Source organism: Canis lupus, chromosome 15, assembly GCF_048164855.1.
Source record: "Canis lupus baileyi chromosome 15, mCanLup2.hap1, whole genome shotgun sequence".
In the NCBI taxonomy this organism is placed as follows: Eukaryota; Metazoa; Chordata; class Mammalia; order Carnivora; family Canidae; genus Canis; species Canis lupus.
The window spans coordinates 54,711,400-54,728,216 of record NC_132852.1 but is presented as its reverse complement, the minus strand read 5'-3'; the positions used below and the strand labels follow the sequence as shown (position 1 = coordinate 54,728,216).

The window sequence follows — 16,817 nt, the reverse complement described above, 5'->3', positions numbered from 1 at the left end:
TTTGTGATACCTTAAGAATGCAATAAAAACTACACTGATAAAAAAATATTTCTCTTTATTCCCTTTCACTAATTTTTACATTCCCCAAATGAATGAGACCATATAAGGTTTGTCCTTTTCCGATTGACTTATTTCACTCAGCATAATACCCTCCAGTTCCGTCCACGTCGAAGCAAATGGTGGGCATTTGTCGTTTCTAATGGCTGAGGAATATTCCATTGTATACATAGACCACATCTTCTTTATCCATTCATCTGTCAATGGACACCGAGGCTCCTTCCACAGTGTGGCTATTGTGGACATTGCTGCTAGAAACATCGGGGTGCAGGTGTCCCGGCGTTTCACTGCTTCTGTATCTTTGGGGTAAATCCCCAACAGTGCAATTGCTGGGTCATAGGGCAGGTCTATTTTTAACTCTTTGAGGAACCTCCACACAATTTTCCAGAGTGGCTGCACCAGTTCACATTCCCACCAATAGTGCAGGAGGGTTGCCCTTTCTCCACATCCTCTTCAACATTTGTGGTTTCCCGTCTTGTTAATGTTCCCCATTCTCACTGGTGTGAGGTGGGATCTCATTGTGGTTTTGATTTGTATTTCCTTGATGGCTGGTGATGCAGAGCATTTTCTCATGTGCTTGTTGGCCATGTCTATGTCTTCTTCTGTGAGATTTCTTCATGTCTTTTGCCCATTTCATGATTGGATTGTTTCTTTGCTATTGAGTTGAAGAAGTTCTTTATAGATCTTGGATACTAGCCCTTTATCTGATACGTCATTTGCAAATATCTTCTCTCATTCTGTAGGTTGTCTTTTAGTTTTGTTGACTGTTTCTTTGGCTGCGCAGAAGCTTCTTATCTTGATGAAGTTCCAATAGTTCATTTTTGCTTTTGTTTCTCTTGCCTTCATGGGTGTATTTTGTAAGAAGTTACTGTGGCCAAGTTCAAGAAGGGTGTTGCCTGTGTTCTCCTCTAGGATTTTGATGGAATCTTGTCTCACATTTAGATCTTTCATCCATTTTGAGTTTATCTTTGTGTATGGTGCAAGAGATTAGTCTAGTTTCATTCTTCTGTATCTGGATGTCCAATTTTTCCAGCACCACTTATTGAAGAACCATCACATTTTTGAACAGATGATGACAACAAGGTGCAGAAAGTGGAAATCAACTGCCAGAAGTCATTTGGCTAGCTCATAGTTGGGCAGAGACGAAGCTCCAGCTGTCCTTATTCTTGATGCTTTGCTACTGCTGTAATGACATGGTCTCCCTCTGCAGTCTAATTTATCTGAAACTCTGTGAGGCTAGATAAAGGAAACCACCAGATGGAGAAATTTTTACAAATCACTGATTTTGTGCATCCTTCAAGGTTTTCCTTACCTATATGTTCCAGTTCCCTGAGATCTCTCTTGTTTTCCCACTGAGATTTTATTGCTATAGCAGGCATGGTGTCTTCACGCAATCTGTGCTCCTCTTCCACCACCTATACCCCAAATCCCAGACCAAATAATATACTATTTTGAACTCTAAGAAAAAGAAAGTGCAAATGCAGGTAAGTTTGCAGAAAATCAATCTATTACACTAAGGTCCTAAAAGTCTTGGCTATAGAGTTGGAGTATAAGTCCTGACACATGATTCCTATGCATATCTGGTATGGATCCAGGAAAAAGATATAATGAGCATGAAGACACAGCAGCAGGTGGAGGAGGTTTGAAAGGGGGAAATGTTCGCAGCTTTAGTAATAAGGTGAGGAATTGCTTTAGTCAGTATAAGCTGCTATAACAAAAAAGCCATAGACCAGGTGGCTTAAACCACAAACTGATTTCTCATGGTTCTGGAGGCTGGGAAGTCCAAAATCTGGGTGCCATTGAAATAGTGGGGGCCTACTCCCTGGCTTGTAGACAGTGTCCTTCTCACTGTGTCCTCACATGGAAGGGCTCTAGTCTCCTCTTATAAGGACGCTAATCCCATCACAAGGGCTCCACCTTTATGACCTTATCTAAACCTTGCAAAGGCCCCACCTCCTAATATCATCCCATTTATGGATTAGAGTTTGAGTACATAAATTTGGTGGTGGGACACAAACACGCAGGCCATACCAGGTATCTTGAAAGAGGAAGGTATGGGAAGATATACATCCCATTACCAAATTCCTATTCCTCTGTAACTTTGGATGGCACATGCATAGGGAACAGTCCTGAGCCCTTAATATCATCTTGTCAGTGCCACCAGGATGGAACCCAAATTCCTTAGCCTTGTATTCAAGGCTCTTAAATATTTGGTCATAACTAAGCTGATCTGTCTTATTTCCATGGCTCTCATCAAATTGCTTTTACGTTTTCATACAGCCTAAATTAATTTCATATTTAACTCCTCTTTATTAAAATGGGTAGCTTTAGATCTATCTTAATTAAACATCTCAGGTTTCTCACCAGAAACAAATGAGCTTAAAGATTCTCCTATTTCCTCTGAAATGCTTTTTATTCTACTCCATCACCACCATCAATATACACCTACCCACCTCACCACAAGTAGAGGGCAGATTCAGAGAAGCCACAGGCTCAGTGAGATACACAAAAGATGAGAGATCAGGGCAGGCCCAAAGAAAAGTATGAAGAAAAACAAACAAGTTCTATTTCTTGATACCATTCAATAGTCCCTTTTCAGCCTCTCGTCACTTTCTACCTCTTGTCTTTTTAAAATCTAACTCTTTGTAATTTGTAACTGTATATTAAAATGCAAAATCTGTATGCTCTTTGACCCAACAAAATCATGTCTAGGACTCTATCCTATTAAAATATGCTTATAAAAAACAAAAACAAAGTATAAATGGGAATGTAGCATTCAGAAGTTATTCGTTGCAAGGAATACAATATCCAACTCACGTGGTCTTTAAAACTATACTAATAGAAGCTTAGAAATGGGAAAGGCTTCATGGATGTTTTGATTCAGCAATTCAAAAATGTCAAGGACCAATTTATTCCTGTCTTTGCCCCCTGTGCATTACTGTCATTTACTGTCATTACTGCCAGTTTTTCCTAGGGATAAAGCCTTGTGATCAAAATGGCCATTGGAGCCCTGCTCTCCTTTGTCTGTATCCAGGGAAAGAGATAAAGTTGTTCCCAGCAGATCTAGAAAGCTTCTTTCCCAGATGCCCCTGGCAGACATCATATTGTGTGTCTTTAACTGATTTTGGTCACTTGCACAAACCTGAGCCAATAATCTAATGGGATTATGTTGATTAATTTACAATTAAGTGACAAGGCATACCATCAGAGCAAAGTGTGGACTTTTTATTCTGCAAGATATTTGGCCTATTTGATATATGTTTGATTAACTGAGTAGTTATAAGGAGAGTTACCAAGAAAAGGAGGATTGGATGTTAAGGAGGCAGTCACAATCCCCACCAGAATAATCTAGTGTACTTACCGATAGAGTATCCACATAATCCTGAAAATCCAGAAACAACTCAAATATCCATTAATAGAGGATTGATTAAACAAATCTGGTGTGTCCTTCAGTGGAGACAATGTAACTATTCTATTCATTTATCCAGCCACTTACTCAACAAATACTTATTGGAGACCTGCAATGTACTGACCTTGATTTATGTGCTAAAGATACAGCAGAAGAAAACAGTCAAAATCCTACCTTCATGGTATATATATATATATATTATATATATATATTATATATATATAATATATATATATTCTCACTGGGTAAAAAGAAAACAAAAAGAGACTGTAGAATGTAATGCTGATTAATGCAAATGCTACAGTAAAAACAAACTGGATAAAAGTAAAAGGGTGGGTGACTAGAAAGCACAGACCGGCTTCTAAAGTACAGTTGACCTTTGAATAATATGAGGGTTGGGGCATCAACACTCAGCATAATAAAAAATCCTTGCATAACTTATGACTCCCACAAAACTTAACTACTAATAGCCTACTGTTGGCCAGAAGCCTTAGTGATAACATAACAGTTGATTAACACTTATTTGGTATGCTATATGTACCACATACTATGCAGTAAAGTAAAGCAGAGAAAATGTTATTAAGAAAATCACGAGGAAGAGAAATACATTTGCACTTCTGTACTATAAGGTGTCCACATGTAAGTGGACCCATGCAGCTCAAACTCATGTTGTTCAAGGGTCAAAAATACTATCAGAGAAAAACATAAAATGACCTATGAAAACAGGGGTGCCGAGGTGGCTCAGTTGGTTAAGCAACCAACTCTTGATTTCAGTTCAGGTCATGATCTCAGGGTTCTGGGATTAAGCCCTGAGTAGGGCTTAGCGGAGAGTCTCCTTGATGATTCTCTCTCTTCTCTCTACCCCTCCTCCCTCTCATGCTCTCTCTCTCTTTCTCTCAAATAAATAAATAAATAAATAAATAAATAAACAAACAAACAAATAAATAAATAAGTCTTTTTTTCTTTAAAAAAAGACCTGTGAAAATAAGTTACAATTTAAAATAAAAAGCCCCTTTGTAGAGTCAGAAGAGATATCTCTCACCAAAATATATTTACTACAAATAAATACCTAATTCATAATTCAGTAAGATCCAGGAAGACATGGTATATTTGGAGCAAAAATAAGGAAATATATAAAGTGATAACAATCTGAGATTAGGAACAACAGCATAGAGGCAAAAGTGTTTTTTTTTCTTGCTATGTCTAGTCATAGTAATAGATGAACTTACTTATCTTTTGCTCCTGAAAAGTCTGAGATGGCTCTCAACTGTCAACCTCATGGTTAAGACCTTTTGTACCTATATAAAATAAAGCAATATCTGCACATAGAAACTTAGCTCCTTGAGTAAATGTTTTTTTTTCATATAGGATAGATAGGCTTGGTGGAAGTTTACTTCATATTGGTACACTTCATAATCCACTTGTTAGTTTTTCCATTAACAAGAAAAGAATTTCAGCATATGCTCAAGATGAATTTATCTGTGAAACTTTTCTTTAATAAGACAAAAAGAAGCTTCTTTTACCCTAGAAATCTCATTAAATTCATTATTTAAATGTAACTATTCTCATCATTCATCTTTTATGGCAAGTGATTTTAGTACTTGAAATCAAATTTTCAAAGGCCTTTTTTAAAAAAAGATATTTACTTACTATCTTGGTATTATTTTAGTCTTACTTTTAAGGGTCAATTAAGAAGTTCTGTCTCATTTGAATGGATACAAACAAAAGTATTTAATCTTAGAGTATTCATTTATTCTGAGTAGCTCAGTCCAATCATCGTCTATTTGTACTTCTCAGCTATGGGATCAGCTTAAACATAGTCTTATCATATGATCCAACAATCAAGATAAAAACTTATCTCCACACACAAACCTTCATATGGATATTTATAGCAACTTTTGTTGTTTGATAGATCATTTCTTTTTAGCACTGAATAATATTCCAGCTAGTGGAATGTCCCACAGTTTATTTATCAATACACCTACGGAAGAACATCTCTGTTGCTTCCAAGTTTTGACAACTACAAATAAAATTGCTATAAATATCCATATGAAGGTCTGTGTGTGGAGATAAGTTTTTATCTTGATTGTTGGATCATATGATAAGACTATGTTTAAGCTGATCCCATAGCTGAGAAGAGGTATGGGTGACGGGCACTGAGGGGAGCACTTGACAGGATGAGCACTGGATGTTATTCTGTATGTTGGCAAATTGAACACCAATAAAAAATAAATTTATTATTAAAAAAAGACATTGAGGAAACTTAAATGCATATCACTATGGGACAGAAGCCAAACCGAAAAGGCTATATATTGCATGATTCCAATGATAGGACAATTTGTAAAAGGTACAACCATGGTGTCCATAAAAAGAATAGTAGTTTCCAAGGGTCAGAAGTCAGGGAAAGGATAAATATAAATAGGAAGAGCCCAGAAGATTTTTAGGGCAGTGAAAATACTCTGTATGATACTCTCATGATACATGTCATTTATTATACATTTGTCCAAACCCATGGAATGTACAACACCAAGAGTGAACCCTGTGGTAAACTATGGGCTGTGAGTGCTAATAGTGTGTCAGTGTAAGTTTATCGATTGTAACAAATAGACCACTCTGGTGGGGATGTAGGTAATGGAGGAGGCTATGCACTTGTGAGGGTAGGGGGTATATGAGAAATCTCCATTCCTTCCTCTCAATTTTGCTGTGAACGTAAAACTGCTCTTAAAAAAAAAAAAGTTAAAAAATTATTTACTTTTTTTGTTGAGGGCAGATTATAGAGAATGGGCAAAACAAAAAGGCATTGCAAATGCTGGATGTACTAATAGTGGATAACTCTAAGTGGAGTTATAATTAGTGAGTTTTTATTGTTGTTTCATGTTTCTGTTTTTTTCCCCATATTTTTCTCAATAAACATGTAATAGATTTTACAGAGCAGAAATATTATTTGTTTTTAGTGAAATTCCCAGGCTGATTACTTCACAAAGCTAGTCGTAGCCCTTACTACCTTACAAAAGTCTCTTCATGCACACTCATGTCCCAGGAGGAAGGCAGCTAAGAAGGAGTGCAGTGCAGGGCAGGCTGGGACTACTGAGAGGCTCCACCCTCATCCTCCCACATCTGTTCAGAGTCTCACATTTGTCACCAGGTGTCATAAGCAAAATATGGTTACAACTGGAGGGGATAGTCATTTATTTTGGTAGAGAATTGTATTAGACTGGGGACCCCTGAAACCCATGGCACTCAATGATCTCAAATCCCTGACTTTAGGAACAGCATGTTCCAGGACAGTGCTGACCCAAAATACACAATTCTGTGAACCAGAGACATACTGAAGGTTTGCTATTTCTCAGTATTCAGGATGCATTTCTCATTGTTGCAGAGGTAAAAAAAAAAAAAAAAAGTAATCAGCATAATCATCACAACTAGTATTTATTAAGTTTTTTCAATGTGTCACACATTCTTACAAGCCTTTACGTAATATTCAGTCCTCACAACTATCCTATGAAATAGGTACAAATATTCCTCCCTACATGAGGCTTAAGAGGTCAACTGTTTTTCTCAGGATAAGACATCTAGTAAGTCCTGAAGCCAGGAATCAAATCCTAGAAGCTGGACTCCAGAGCCCATGCTCTTCACCATTAAGTAGGACTTCACAACAATATTTGAATATTGGGAAAGAAAGCTATCCTCTGAAGCTTGGAAAATATGGAAATACTATACTCAACTCAGATTTACTTCATTTAATAAGCATTTACATAGTACTTCCTATTTGCCATTAGAACTCACTGTCGTAAGCTTTGTAATTAGAACATTTGAACATATCAGTGAGGAGTTCAGATTGAATCAGTAATCCAAAACTCCCAACATTGAAAACCACAGAGCCAGCTGGCTCACTGGCAAATTCTACTGAACATCTTTTTTTTTTTTTAAGATTTTATTTATTTATTTGACACACAGAGAGAAAAAGAATGAGTACAAGCAAGGGGAGCAGCAGGGGGAGAGGGAGAAGCAGGCTCCCTACTGAGCAGGGAGCCCAATGTGGGGCACAGTCCCAGGACCCTGAGATCATGACCTGGGCTGAAGGCAGATGCTTAACTGATTGAACCACCCAGGCACCCTCTACCGAACATTTAACACCCATCCTTCTCAGATTCTTCGAAAAAGTTGAAGAGGAGGGAGCACTTCCAAACTCATTCTATGAGGCCAACATGAGCCTGATACCAAAGCCGGAGAAGGAAGGACACTATAAGAAAACTATAGACTAATATCCCTGATTGAAACCACTATTTGTTTTGTATTTCTGGAAGTGGGGGACAGCCAGGAAGTTGTCATGTAAGGGTAACTTATAAACAGGAGTGCAGTGCATTGAAAAGAGTAATAAATGTCAAAGACAAAAACTGAAGGAGATTGATTTGATTCAGACTACTGTAGTAAGAGCACCCCAGATCAAAGAAGATGTATACACACACACAACACACTCACACACATATAGATACACACACACACACACACACAATGGAATATACTCAGTCATCAGAAAGGATGAATATCTACCATTTACATCAATGTGGATGGAACTGGAGGATATTACGCTAAGTGAAATAAGTCAATCAGAGAAAAACAATTATCATATAGTTTCGGAATATAAGAAACAGTGCAGAAGACCATAAGGGAAGAAGGGGAAACTGAATGGGGAAAAATCAGAGAGGGAGATAAACCATGAGAGATTCTGAACTCTGGGAAACAAACTAAGGTTGTTGAAGGGGAGGTTGGAGGGGATGGGTTAACTGGGTGATGGGCATTAAGGAGGGCACGTGACATGATAAGCACTGGGTGTTATACACAACTGGCGAATTACTGAAAACTACATCAGAAAATAATGACATACTATATGTTGGAGAATTGAATTTAAATTAAAAAAATAAAGATGCTTTCTACACACACACACAAGAAAAAAAAAAAAAAACAAAGATCAGAGTGTCTCAGCAGGATGGTTTTGCCTTAAGGCTTCTATAAACAAGTTATAGGTGGAGAGATTTGCAGTTGAAAAACTATTGTTTTGCAGTCAGGGGACTTCTCAGTCAGCTGAACAAAAAAAAATGTTTCTCTGTGTTTAGCCAGTTTCAGGGGAAAAAAGAATTCTAAGCTTAGCTAATCATTCATGAGACAAAGAATGGGGAGTTGGAGGCTCTGAGTTGTCACCTCAGCGGGTGCAAGTAAAAGGGGAAAGGTCTGTGTTTGGGGGCATCTGAATGGCTCAGTGGTTGAGCATCGCCTTCAGCTCAGGTTATGATCCCAGAATCCTGGGATCGAATCCCACATCAGGCTCCTCGCATGGAGCCTGCTCTTCCCTCTGCCTCTGTCTCTGCCTCTCTCTCTGTGTCTCTTATGAATAAATAAATAAAATCTTAAAAAAAAAGAAAAGGTCTGTGTTTGGTCTTGTCACAGGTAAACCAGGGAGCCATCTAGAGTTTTATGGGAGCCATGAGAAAGAGTGGACAGAGTCTTTAGTAACTTCTGTGTGGAAGGGTAATTCTTTGTGGTAAGCCATTTCCCTGAACACAGAATTCCCAGAGGCTTTTTAACAAGTGAGGGCAGAGAGAGGGGGAACACAGTCACAAAGGGAGGAGGGGACCAACAAAGAAAGGCCATGTCACAGAGAGGGGAGGAAAAATGTCAGCATATCATCAGGACTCCTGAGAAATTTTGGATCAGAAAAGAGGCACCAGGGCCTTGACCTGTTCTGCTCCTTCCTCTTCTGCCCTGCACCAGAGACAGTGCACAGCTGGACCTTATATAACTGGGTTTTGAGCAGCACTAGTCTCAAGACTGCTATAAGATCCTGGCTTCTCCCTCTAAGCCCCAATTAACATTTCTGCCCAGCTGTCCTGACCTAAAGCTGGACTAAAGATTGGGACGGTTTACAGCTTGATCTAACTACTGTGCTCCCTGCAAGATTGCTGCCTACCATGAAGCCCTGTCTCATCTTCACTCTCCTGAGCACAGCTGGTGAGCAGTTGGCCTTGGCCTCCTGGAGAGGGATGGGGTGGTGCACAGGAGAATGGTGGGGGTCTGTCAGAAGGGGAAGCAGGCAGCCACAACTGAAGGGACCAGAAGGGGCAGACATTTCCTTCAATTAACTGTTGAAGGAAACAAAAGGAACTGCTCCCTCTGCTGGCCAATCCCATCAGGGTGCTCTAACAGTCCCTCTGAGGCCTGTGAGCCTGTTGGGATGTATTGCTGTCATGCCCCACTCTCTCCTGAGACACAAGTTTGTGACTCCTTAGACTGCCACGTTTCCTGGCCAGCCACACTGCCCTCTGGCAAGGCAGCTGGACCCAGAGGAGTGGTCAGGGAAGACAGGTGGGCTGGATGGACTGGAAGCCATATGGCCCTGCCCCAAGCCTTTCCATCCCTCTCACTGCCAAAGTCAGGTGGTATGTAATTATGACTTCCATGCTTCGTTGGCAAAAGTTAATTAAAAATAATGTTTTGGAAAAAAAAAAGGTTTGAAAGCAATAATTCACACCCCCCCCCCCATTTTTGTAATACACCACACTGCCAATCAGGGTTTTTGATCAGCCCATAAGCTAGTTTCACAGAATTTTAATATATTTCCATCTCAAGCAAAGACATGTCAATGTCCCTACTGTGTATAGTTTGGGTGACATGTGTGATTTTCTCTGACTTTTAAAAAGATCTTCAAAATAAGTTGTAGTCCCTGGCATTTGAAAACATTAGGTCAGAAAAAAACTACCGTAGCCAACTCTTGCCTTTCATCCTGTTTGACTCTCTTTCCACCTGTGATCCCCATCAATTCTTTAGGAGTCGTTCTGGCCAGAGATTCTAAAGATGATGACCTAAACTTACCAGAAGATTTTACTATTCCTTACATGGTCTACCTGCAGTCCAGCCCAGAGCCCTGTGTGGGGTCTCTCATTCACCCTGAGTGGGTACTGACAGCTGCCCACTGCTCCTCACCGTAAGTATCCCTTTATTCTTGGGAGCTGGGAGGGATCTATTTAAACAAAAGCAGGCCTGGTGGGGCACAGCATCCTAGCAAGTCTTAATGACATCTGAAGGGAACTAGAAGACTCGAGAAGAGAGAAGATCTCCTTCCTAATAGGAAAAATATATCCATTTGGGTGGTTTAAGAGGAGATCAATAGGAAGGTTTCAGGAGACTCTCTCAAGGAGTATAAATAATATTCATTCATTCAACATATTATTGGGCATTTACTATATTCTAGGAACTGTTTAATGCACTGAGAAAAGAGTAAGGGAACAAGATGGAAATAAGTTTTCTCTCATGAAACTTGCATTCCGGTAGAGGATATAAGCCAAAACAAAAAGCACCCAAAAATAAAACACAAAAAGAGTGGCAAGCTGCAATGAGTAGGAATGAAACCAGGGATCTGCTTTAGTTAGGGTGGTCATGTCAGGCCTCTTTGAGGAGATGAGACCAACAGGAAAGGAAGAAGGCAGCTGAGTGTATAAAGCCTGGGAAATATTCTGGGCAGAGGGGACAGTGTACGTAGGGTCCCTAAAGTAGTAAAGATATTTGGGTATTTAGCAAGCTCAAAGAGCAGTGTGGACTGTAGTGAGTAGGCGAATATTCCGAGGATGAGTTGAAGAGTCAAGCAGAAGCCACAGGATGGAGGTAGTAAGAGAAGGACAAGGAAGTGCTGCATAAAATCCTGCTCTCCCTTGTAAATCTGTGTCCCTGCTGTGACTGCATGAGAACGTGCTGTGTGATTGGGACCTATTGAGGAGTCTACAAGGCTCATTTCAAACTCAGAGCTCTCAACCACCTGGTCACTCAAGACCATTTATTCAAACAGCCTGCTCTGCCCATGATAAGAAATACAAAGGACAGACAGCTCGTCCTCTTCAAGAATGGGAATTGGAAAATTTGATGTTCATTTCTCAGCCAGATCTAATGCATGAACTGATTTGGGTAGGAAATGGCACTTATATCTGTGTCATGACTGGACTCCTGGTGATGGAAGTAGATATGTTTGAATGTGTCCAGGAAATAGAATGGAAAATCAAAAATGGGAGTCCTAATAGACTACAAGCCTTGGGGATCAATGATAAAGAAGCCAGCACATCATAAATGTAGTGACATGGGCTTGAGAGAAGCTAGGAGGGATCTAAAAATATCCAGAAATGAAGGGTACAATGCACTTGCTCAAGAGCTGCTAGAGACAATGTAGTGCAGGCCCATCTCTATTACTTGTCCGTTCAGATCTTCCAAGTCTTAATAACAATAATAAAACTAGACTGTATCGAGTATGTTCTAGGTTGCAGATACATGTCAGGTTTTATACATACACTGACTCTAGCCCCTAATACAACAACCCCAGAAACTATTAGGACTTTTTGACAAATCAAAGCAGATCACTTCAGTTCTCAGGTCTGAGAGAAAAAAAAATAAGATTATTGGGAAGGTAACTCCTGACATTTGTTGCCATTCTGACCTTTTGTGACCCTGTTCTTCCCCACCTCTCTATCTTTCTTCCAAAGCGTTAAAATCCGCCTGGGAGTTTATCAACCTAGCATCAGAAATAAGAAAGAGCAGATACGGAACTACTCATTGATTATCCCTGCCCCTGAGTTCAAAGCACAGTCTCTGGAGAATGACCTGATGCTGATAAAACTGTCCAAGGCCGCTGTACTCAACAACTACGTGGGGACCATAGCCATATCTATGGAGCCCTTAACATTTAATGATTCCTGCTTTATCCCAACCTGGACTTGGAATCAATTCAAAAATCGTAAGTGTGTGGCTCTGTGTTCTTCATCTTGAGGAACGTTTCGGAGCTGGGAAAATGTAAAGGGATACACTTGAAGGGAACAGTTGCCATGAGGTAATGTTCTTGATCCTACTGGGATTATTGCCAGGACCTTATCCTACCAAGATTAGAAAGCAAGAGATATAACTCAAAGAGACGGATACAGGGCAGCCAATCTGATACCAATGAGTGGAGCAGTCAGTAACTGTTATATCTCTAGAACATTCAAGACACAAGTCCAGGGAACTGAATTCAGATAATGGTGGGGGAACTAGGAGTTCTCACTCTAAAAACAGTATCAAGGCATCCTATGGGATGGTGGTTTACTGTCTCACTGACAGCTGCTGGAAGTCCACCAAGCAATTCATCCAACAGCAGCAGGAAAACCAAAAACAGAACATATGGTGAAGGTGACAGAGGACATTTCCCACCCCCTGCCACAGACAACCCAACATATGTTGATGGTGATTCATTCAAGTGGACCCCGAGAGATGAGGGTAGCTGAGGGAGTTCTTCTACCCAAGAATGCAACTCTTACACCTACTACTTTGCCCAAGAGTCCCCCCTCAGAGGTGGACACCAGGGCATGCCCAGGGGGGTGATTATGACATGCTGTTGGTGTCTCTCTGACCTGACCTACCTCTGAGATAAATTGCCATGGCCCCTGTTGCAGGCACACCTGCCTCCAGCCTCTGAGCTCTGATTGGCATGAGCAGAGAAACTCTGGTCTTTGCAAGAGCATGTCTTACCGAGGACACTTATGAAAAAAGTTGCTTTCTTATGCAATTGTTGGTCGTTGGTGGGTCTTGACTTAATGTGGCTGCTAATAATCCGTCATGCTCTCTTTAGGGATTATCAGAGGATGACGGGGCCACCACGCAATATCTGAAATGAAATGATAAAGCTAAATTTATTGCTGGTTATAGTAGGGAAAAGCAATGCTGAACAGACACCAGTCTCACTGAGCGGAGTAGAGTACTGGCCCTTAACAGGATTTGGGGGGAAGCTTTTTTTTTTTTTTTAATAGAGATTGGAGGACTTTCAAAGGCTTAAGGGGGTCGACATCTGTAGAGGCATGGCTGTTGTTCATTGCTTGGCACTTTGAGGTATGTTTATTGCAAGAGGTCTGATTGGCTGACTTTAAAAAGTGACATTTATGGTCTTGATGAAGCTGTGTTCACTGAGGCAATTGTCATGACATTAATCAGGTTTCAACTGTGCACTGATGGCCACAGAACAATCCATCTGTCCTGTAAAAACAAATAAAAAGTGGGAACTTTTATATTCTCAGTATTTGGCAACTTCATTTTTAACTCAGAAGCAACATTCCTGGAAATCTAAATGAATATATTTTCCGAACAAATAGAAATTTATGATTTTTATCCTTGACTTTCAAGTCTTATTCAAAGTAATTACAAAAGTAATTTATCACATCTTGTTTGAAAACAAAATAAAATCATACAAAGGTTTTATCACATGGGTTTTGCATGTCAGAATCACAGTAACAAACTAATTTTGTAAGCTCTTTGCTGCAAGACTTTGAATATTTATTAGGAATTCAATATTTCAAGGGCTTGGTTACTTTCACCTAGCTTATTCTACACATTTCAATTCAACTCCCATAAAAACTTAAAACTGAATATAACTCACCTCCCTTTTTTCTAACTTGACACTTTCTGTTTTAGGACATTAGGTTGGATATACTTCAGAAAAATTCTGCTCTGTAAGCAACACTAGGCTTAATTTGAGCTATCTCTAGTCACTTTTTGGTTCCTTCTTCCTTGCCACTCCCCACTAGAGACTAGAATTATATAACCCCTTGATTAGAAACTTTGCATCCCGAGGTTAACAGTAGAGTAACAATTACAATGAGGGAGATAAACACTATGACTTATAAGGGGGAAATATATATCCATACTTATACACACACATGCATACATTTTTAAACAATCTGTTTCATTAAAAAAGCAGCTTTAGACACATTAAAATAGTTTTTCTCCCTTTATGATTAACTATAAAGAGGTTGATGTAGACGCCAAAAATAAAGGGTTTTTTAGAGACACTGGTTTTGTGTCTGTCTGTTTTCATGGTCCTTTATAATCTTCTTGCGGATTTTCAAAGGGTTTCTAAATTAGGAATAAGAAAGGAAGGACAGATCTGATGTCTGATGTAAGGAGAACGTCATGCTCTAAATCTGCTGCTCTGACATAGATAGAGTTAAGAAACCCTAAGAAGGTTGGAATGTGTTTACAAAGAGGAAGTGATCACAAGAATGTGATAAACAGGGAAACCGTGGACTTCATTTGTCTTTTTTTCCCCCATAGTCAGTGACCCTGACATCCTGACTTGGATAAACCAACATTCTCATCCCTTCAGTGACTGCAGGAATATGATAGGAGAGAGAATGGCAGTAAACATCATGTGTGTGGGACAACCTTTAAGCATCATATCTAAAACCAAGGTATCTTTCTTTTCTTGAGACAGAACGATAGCAAGAGGTCAGTGAAAAGGAGAGGTGATTGTAGAAAATCAAATGGTGCTTATCCAAAAGGCCAAGAGTCCCTCTTTTCTCCCCCCAGGTCTTTGGATTGGTCATTAATTCCCCTTCCCTCATTTTACAGTTCTGAGTAGAACTGTTTGTCTTTTCTCCCCCTGCTTGCACTCAGCTTGGGCTCAAGCTCAAACAAGAGAGGTGAGATCTAAAAAATATATAAAAATAAATGTAATAAAAAGAGAGAGGTGAGATCTAGGTGGATGTGAAGACAGGAAAGTTACCTTTCAAGAAAATGAGTCTAGTCCTTTAGATGCCTCTGTGACTATAATAATGCCATATCTTAGGATTTATTCTTTTTCCATGAGGACCAATTAACATTGACCTCCTGTTCCCTCTCTCTAGCCAGAAGTTTCAGCTGCTCCAGCTGTCTGTGGTGGGAGGCTACATGGAATCTTATCCTGGGACAAAGGAAGTGTCACCCTGGGAAGTGAAGGGTTTTTCACAGAAGTTCATCCCTATGCAAGATGGATCATGAAAACCATTACTACCTACTGAGGGTATCCGCTTCTTTGTCCCTCAATGCAACATCTTCATGATTTCTATACTGAATTCACAACTCTCTCAATCTTTCTTGTTCTTGGACAAAATCCAAATAAGAAAACATTCAGTAAAAAAAAAAAAAAGTGGCACTAAGAATTCAAACTGTGACCCTGATCTTTTTATACGTAAACTGCAAGCATGATGAGAAATGTAGCAGCATACCGGCCATGTGTTCATTCCTTCAAAAAGTATTGGGCTATCAGCTGCTTAGCAGACATTGCATATGCGAGGGATACATGAGAAAATATGACCTGCACTTGGCCATCAAGCAGCCAATTATAACACTTTATGACTACTGTTACAGTGGAGGTGAGCAATAAATTTCAGGAGAGAAGAGAAAAAAAACATTCCGGGTGTCAGAGCCCGGGGATACTTCACCAAATAGGCAGACAAATTAAGGGAGAATATTGTAAAGCTGAGGAGACAGTTAAGTAAAAGTTAGAAAAGCACAAAAATGTGGCATACTCTGGAGAAAATATATATGCAATAAATAATACTGGAAGGTAGAAAGTAAATGGTCAGTAGAGGAGGAGGCCAGACATGATAAAAGATTATTATTTATAGGTGAGCAAGGGTTAGGTAGCGAAGGACCTGATCTGTTAGGTGAAGAAATTTAGATTTTTAATCTTGTTGGAATCAGAGGGGTGTCGTTAAAACCTCTGCAGTAGAACATCATCAAATTCTTGAATTGGGAGATACCAAAGAAGCAGAACCTATACAGTTTACATGTATTGACTATGAGTAGAAAGAGAAAGAGAAGTGTCTGGAATAATGCCCAAGTCAGAAACTAGGGTAGATTGGGTAGATGGTCGTTCACAAACATAATATGCAGAGAACCTATGTTTTCATGTATAAAGGATCAGAGTACAGTCATGGGTAGGAGAGATGCTGGAGACAAAGATCTGGGTCTTATATAATGTCTGGGCAATGACAACAGAGGGGTTGTATGGTTATGAGTGGTAGCCACAGACTTCAGGAGAGTTCTGTGCTACTGGGAAGAGCTCTGAGCAATGCTCGGTCCTTCTCTTGCATTGGCCTAGAGTGGGGAGATACAGAGCATTTTAGACCCATTAACCAAAGCATCTAAAAATACAGAATTGAGAGGATTCCAAGTCACCCAAAAGCAGGAATCCAGAGTAAGAGGCCATGGAGTTACAAACAGAGGAGGAACAGTGTGATAATGACATCATCTGTTAAAAAGGGAAGGAGGAACAGAAGGGGTCAGTGAGATGAGAGAGAACAATGCCGTGGAAGGAGAAGACTCTACAAAGAGTGAAGTGGCTTGGCATACATTCCATCACATGAGAGAGGTGGCGAACCCATGCATCTATAGAGATTGCAGGGGAGGAGAGGAGGGTTGATTCTGGGGCATTGATATACTCTGTTTTTCCTCCTCTACCAAAGCCAAAGCCAAAAAAAAAAAAAAAAAAAAAAAAGCTGGGTATGACTAAGTCCATAGCTTA

The 16,817-nt window shown here is 39.8% G+C and overlaps 1 protein-coding gene across 1 annotated transcript; it reads left to right on the top strand.

The window, feature by feature from the left end:
* The first annotated feature begins 9,162 nt into the window (after window positions 1-9,162).
* Window positions 9,163-15,425, top strand: LOC140605259 (probable inactive serine protease 58). Its single transcript, XM_072777502.1, has 5 exons — window positions 9,163-9,475; window positions 10,292-10,448; window positions 11,992-12,242; window positions 14,585-14,721; window positions 15,157-15,425. Exons 1-5 carry the CDS (start codon window positions 9,436-9,438, stop codon window positions 15,307-15,309), a joined length of 738 nt encoding a protein of 245 aa, XP_072633603.1. The 5' UTR covers window positions 9,163-9,435; the 3' UTR covers window positions 15,310-15,425.
* The last annotated feature ends 1,392 nt before the right edge of the window (window positions 15,426-16,817 follow it).

Coding starts and splice junctions, on each gene's coding strand:
- LOC140605259 (XM_072777502.1), top strand. CDS start 9,436: ATGAAGCCCTGTCTCATCTTCACTCTCCTGAGCACAGCTG. Junction 10,449..11,991: donor GCTGCCCACTGCTCCTCACC/GTAAGTATCCCT, acceptor TTTCTTCCAAAG/CGTTAAAATCCGCCTGGGAG. Junction 12,243..14,584: donor TTGGAATCAATTCAAAAATC/GTAAGTGTGTGG, acceptor TTTCCCCCATAG/TCAGTGACCCTGACATCCTG.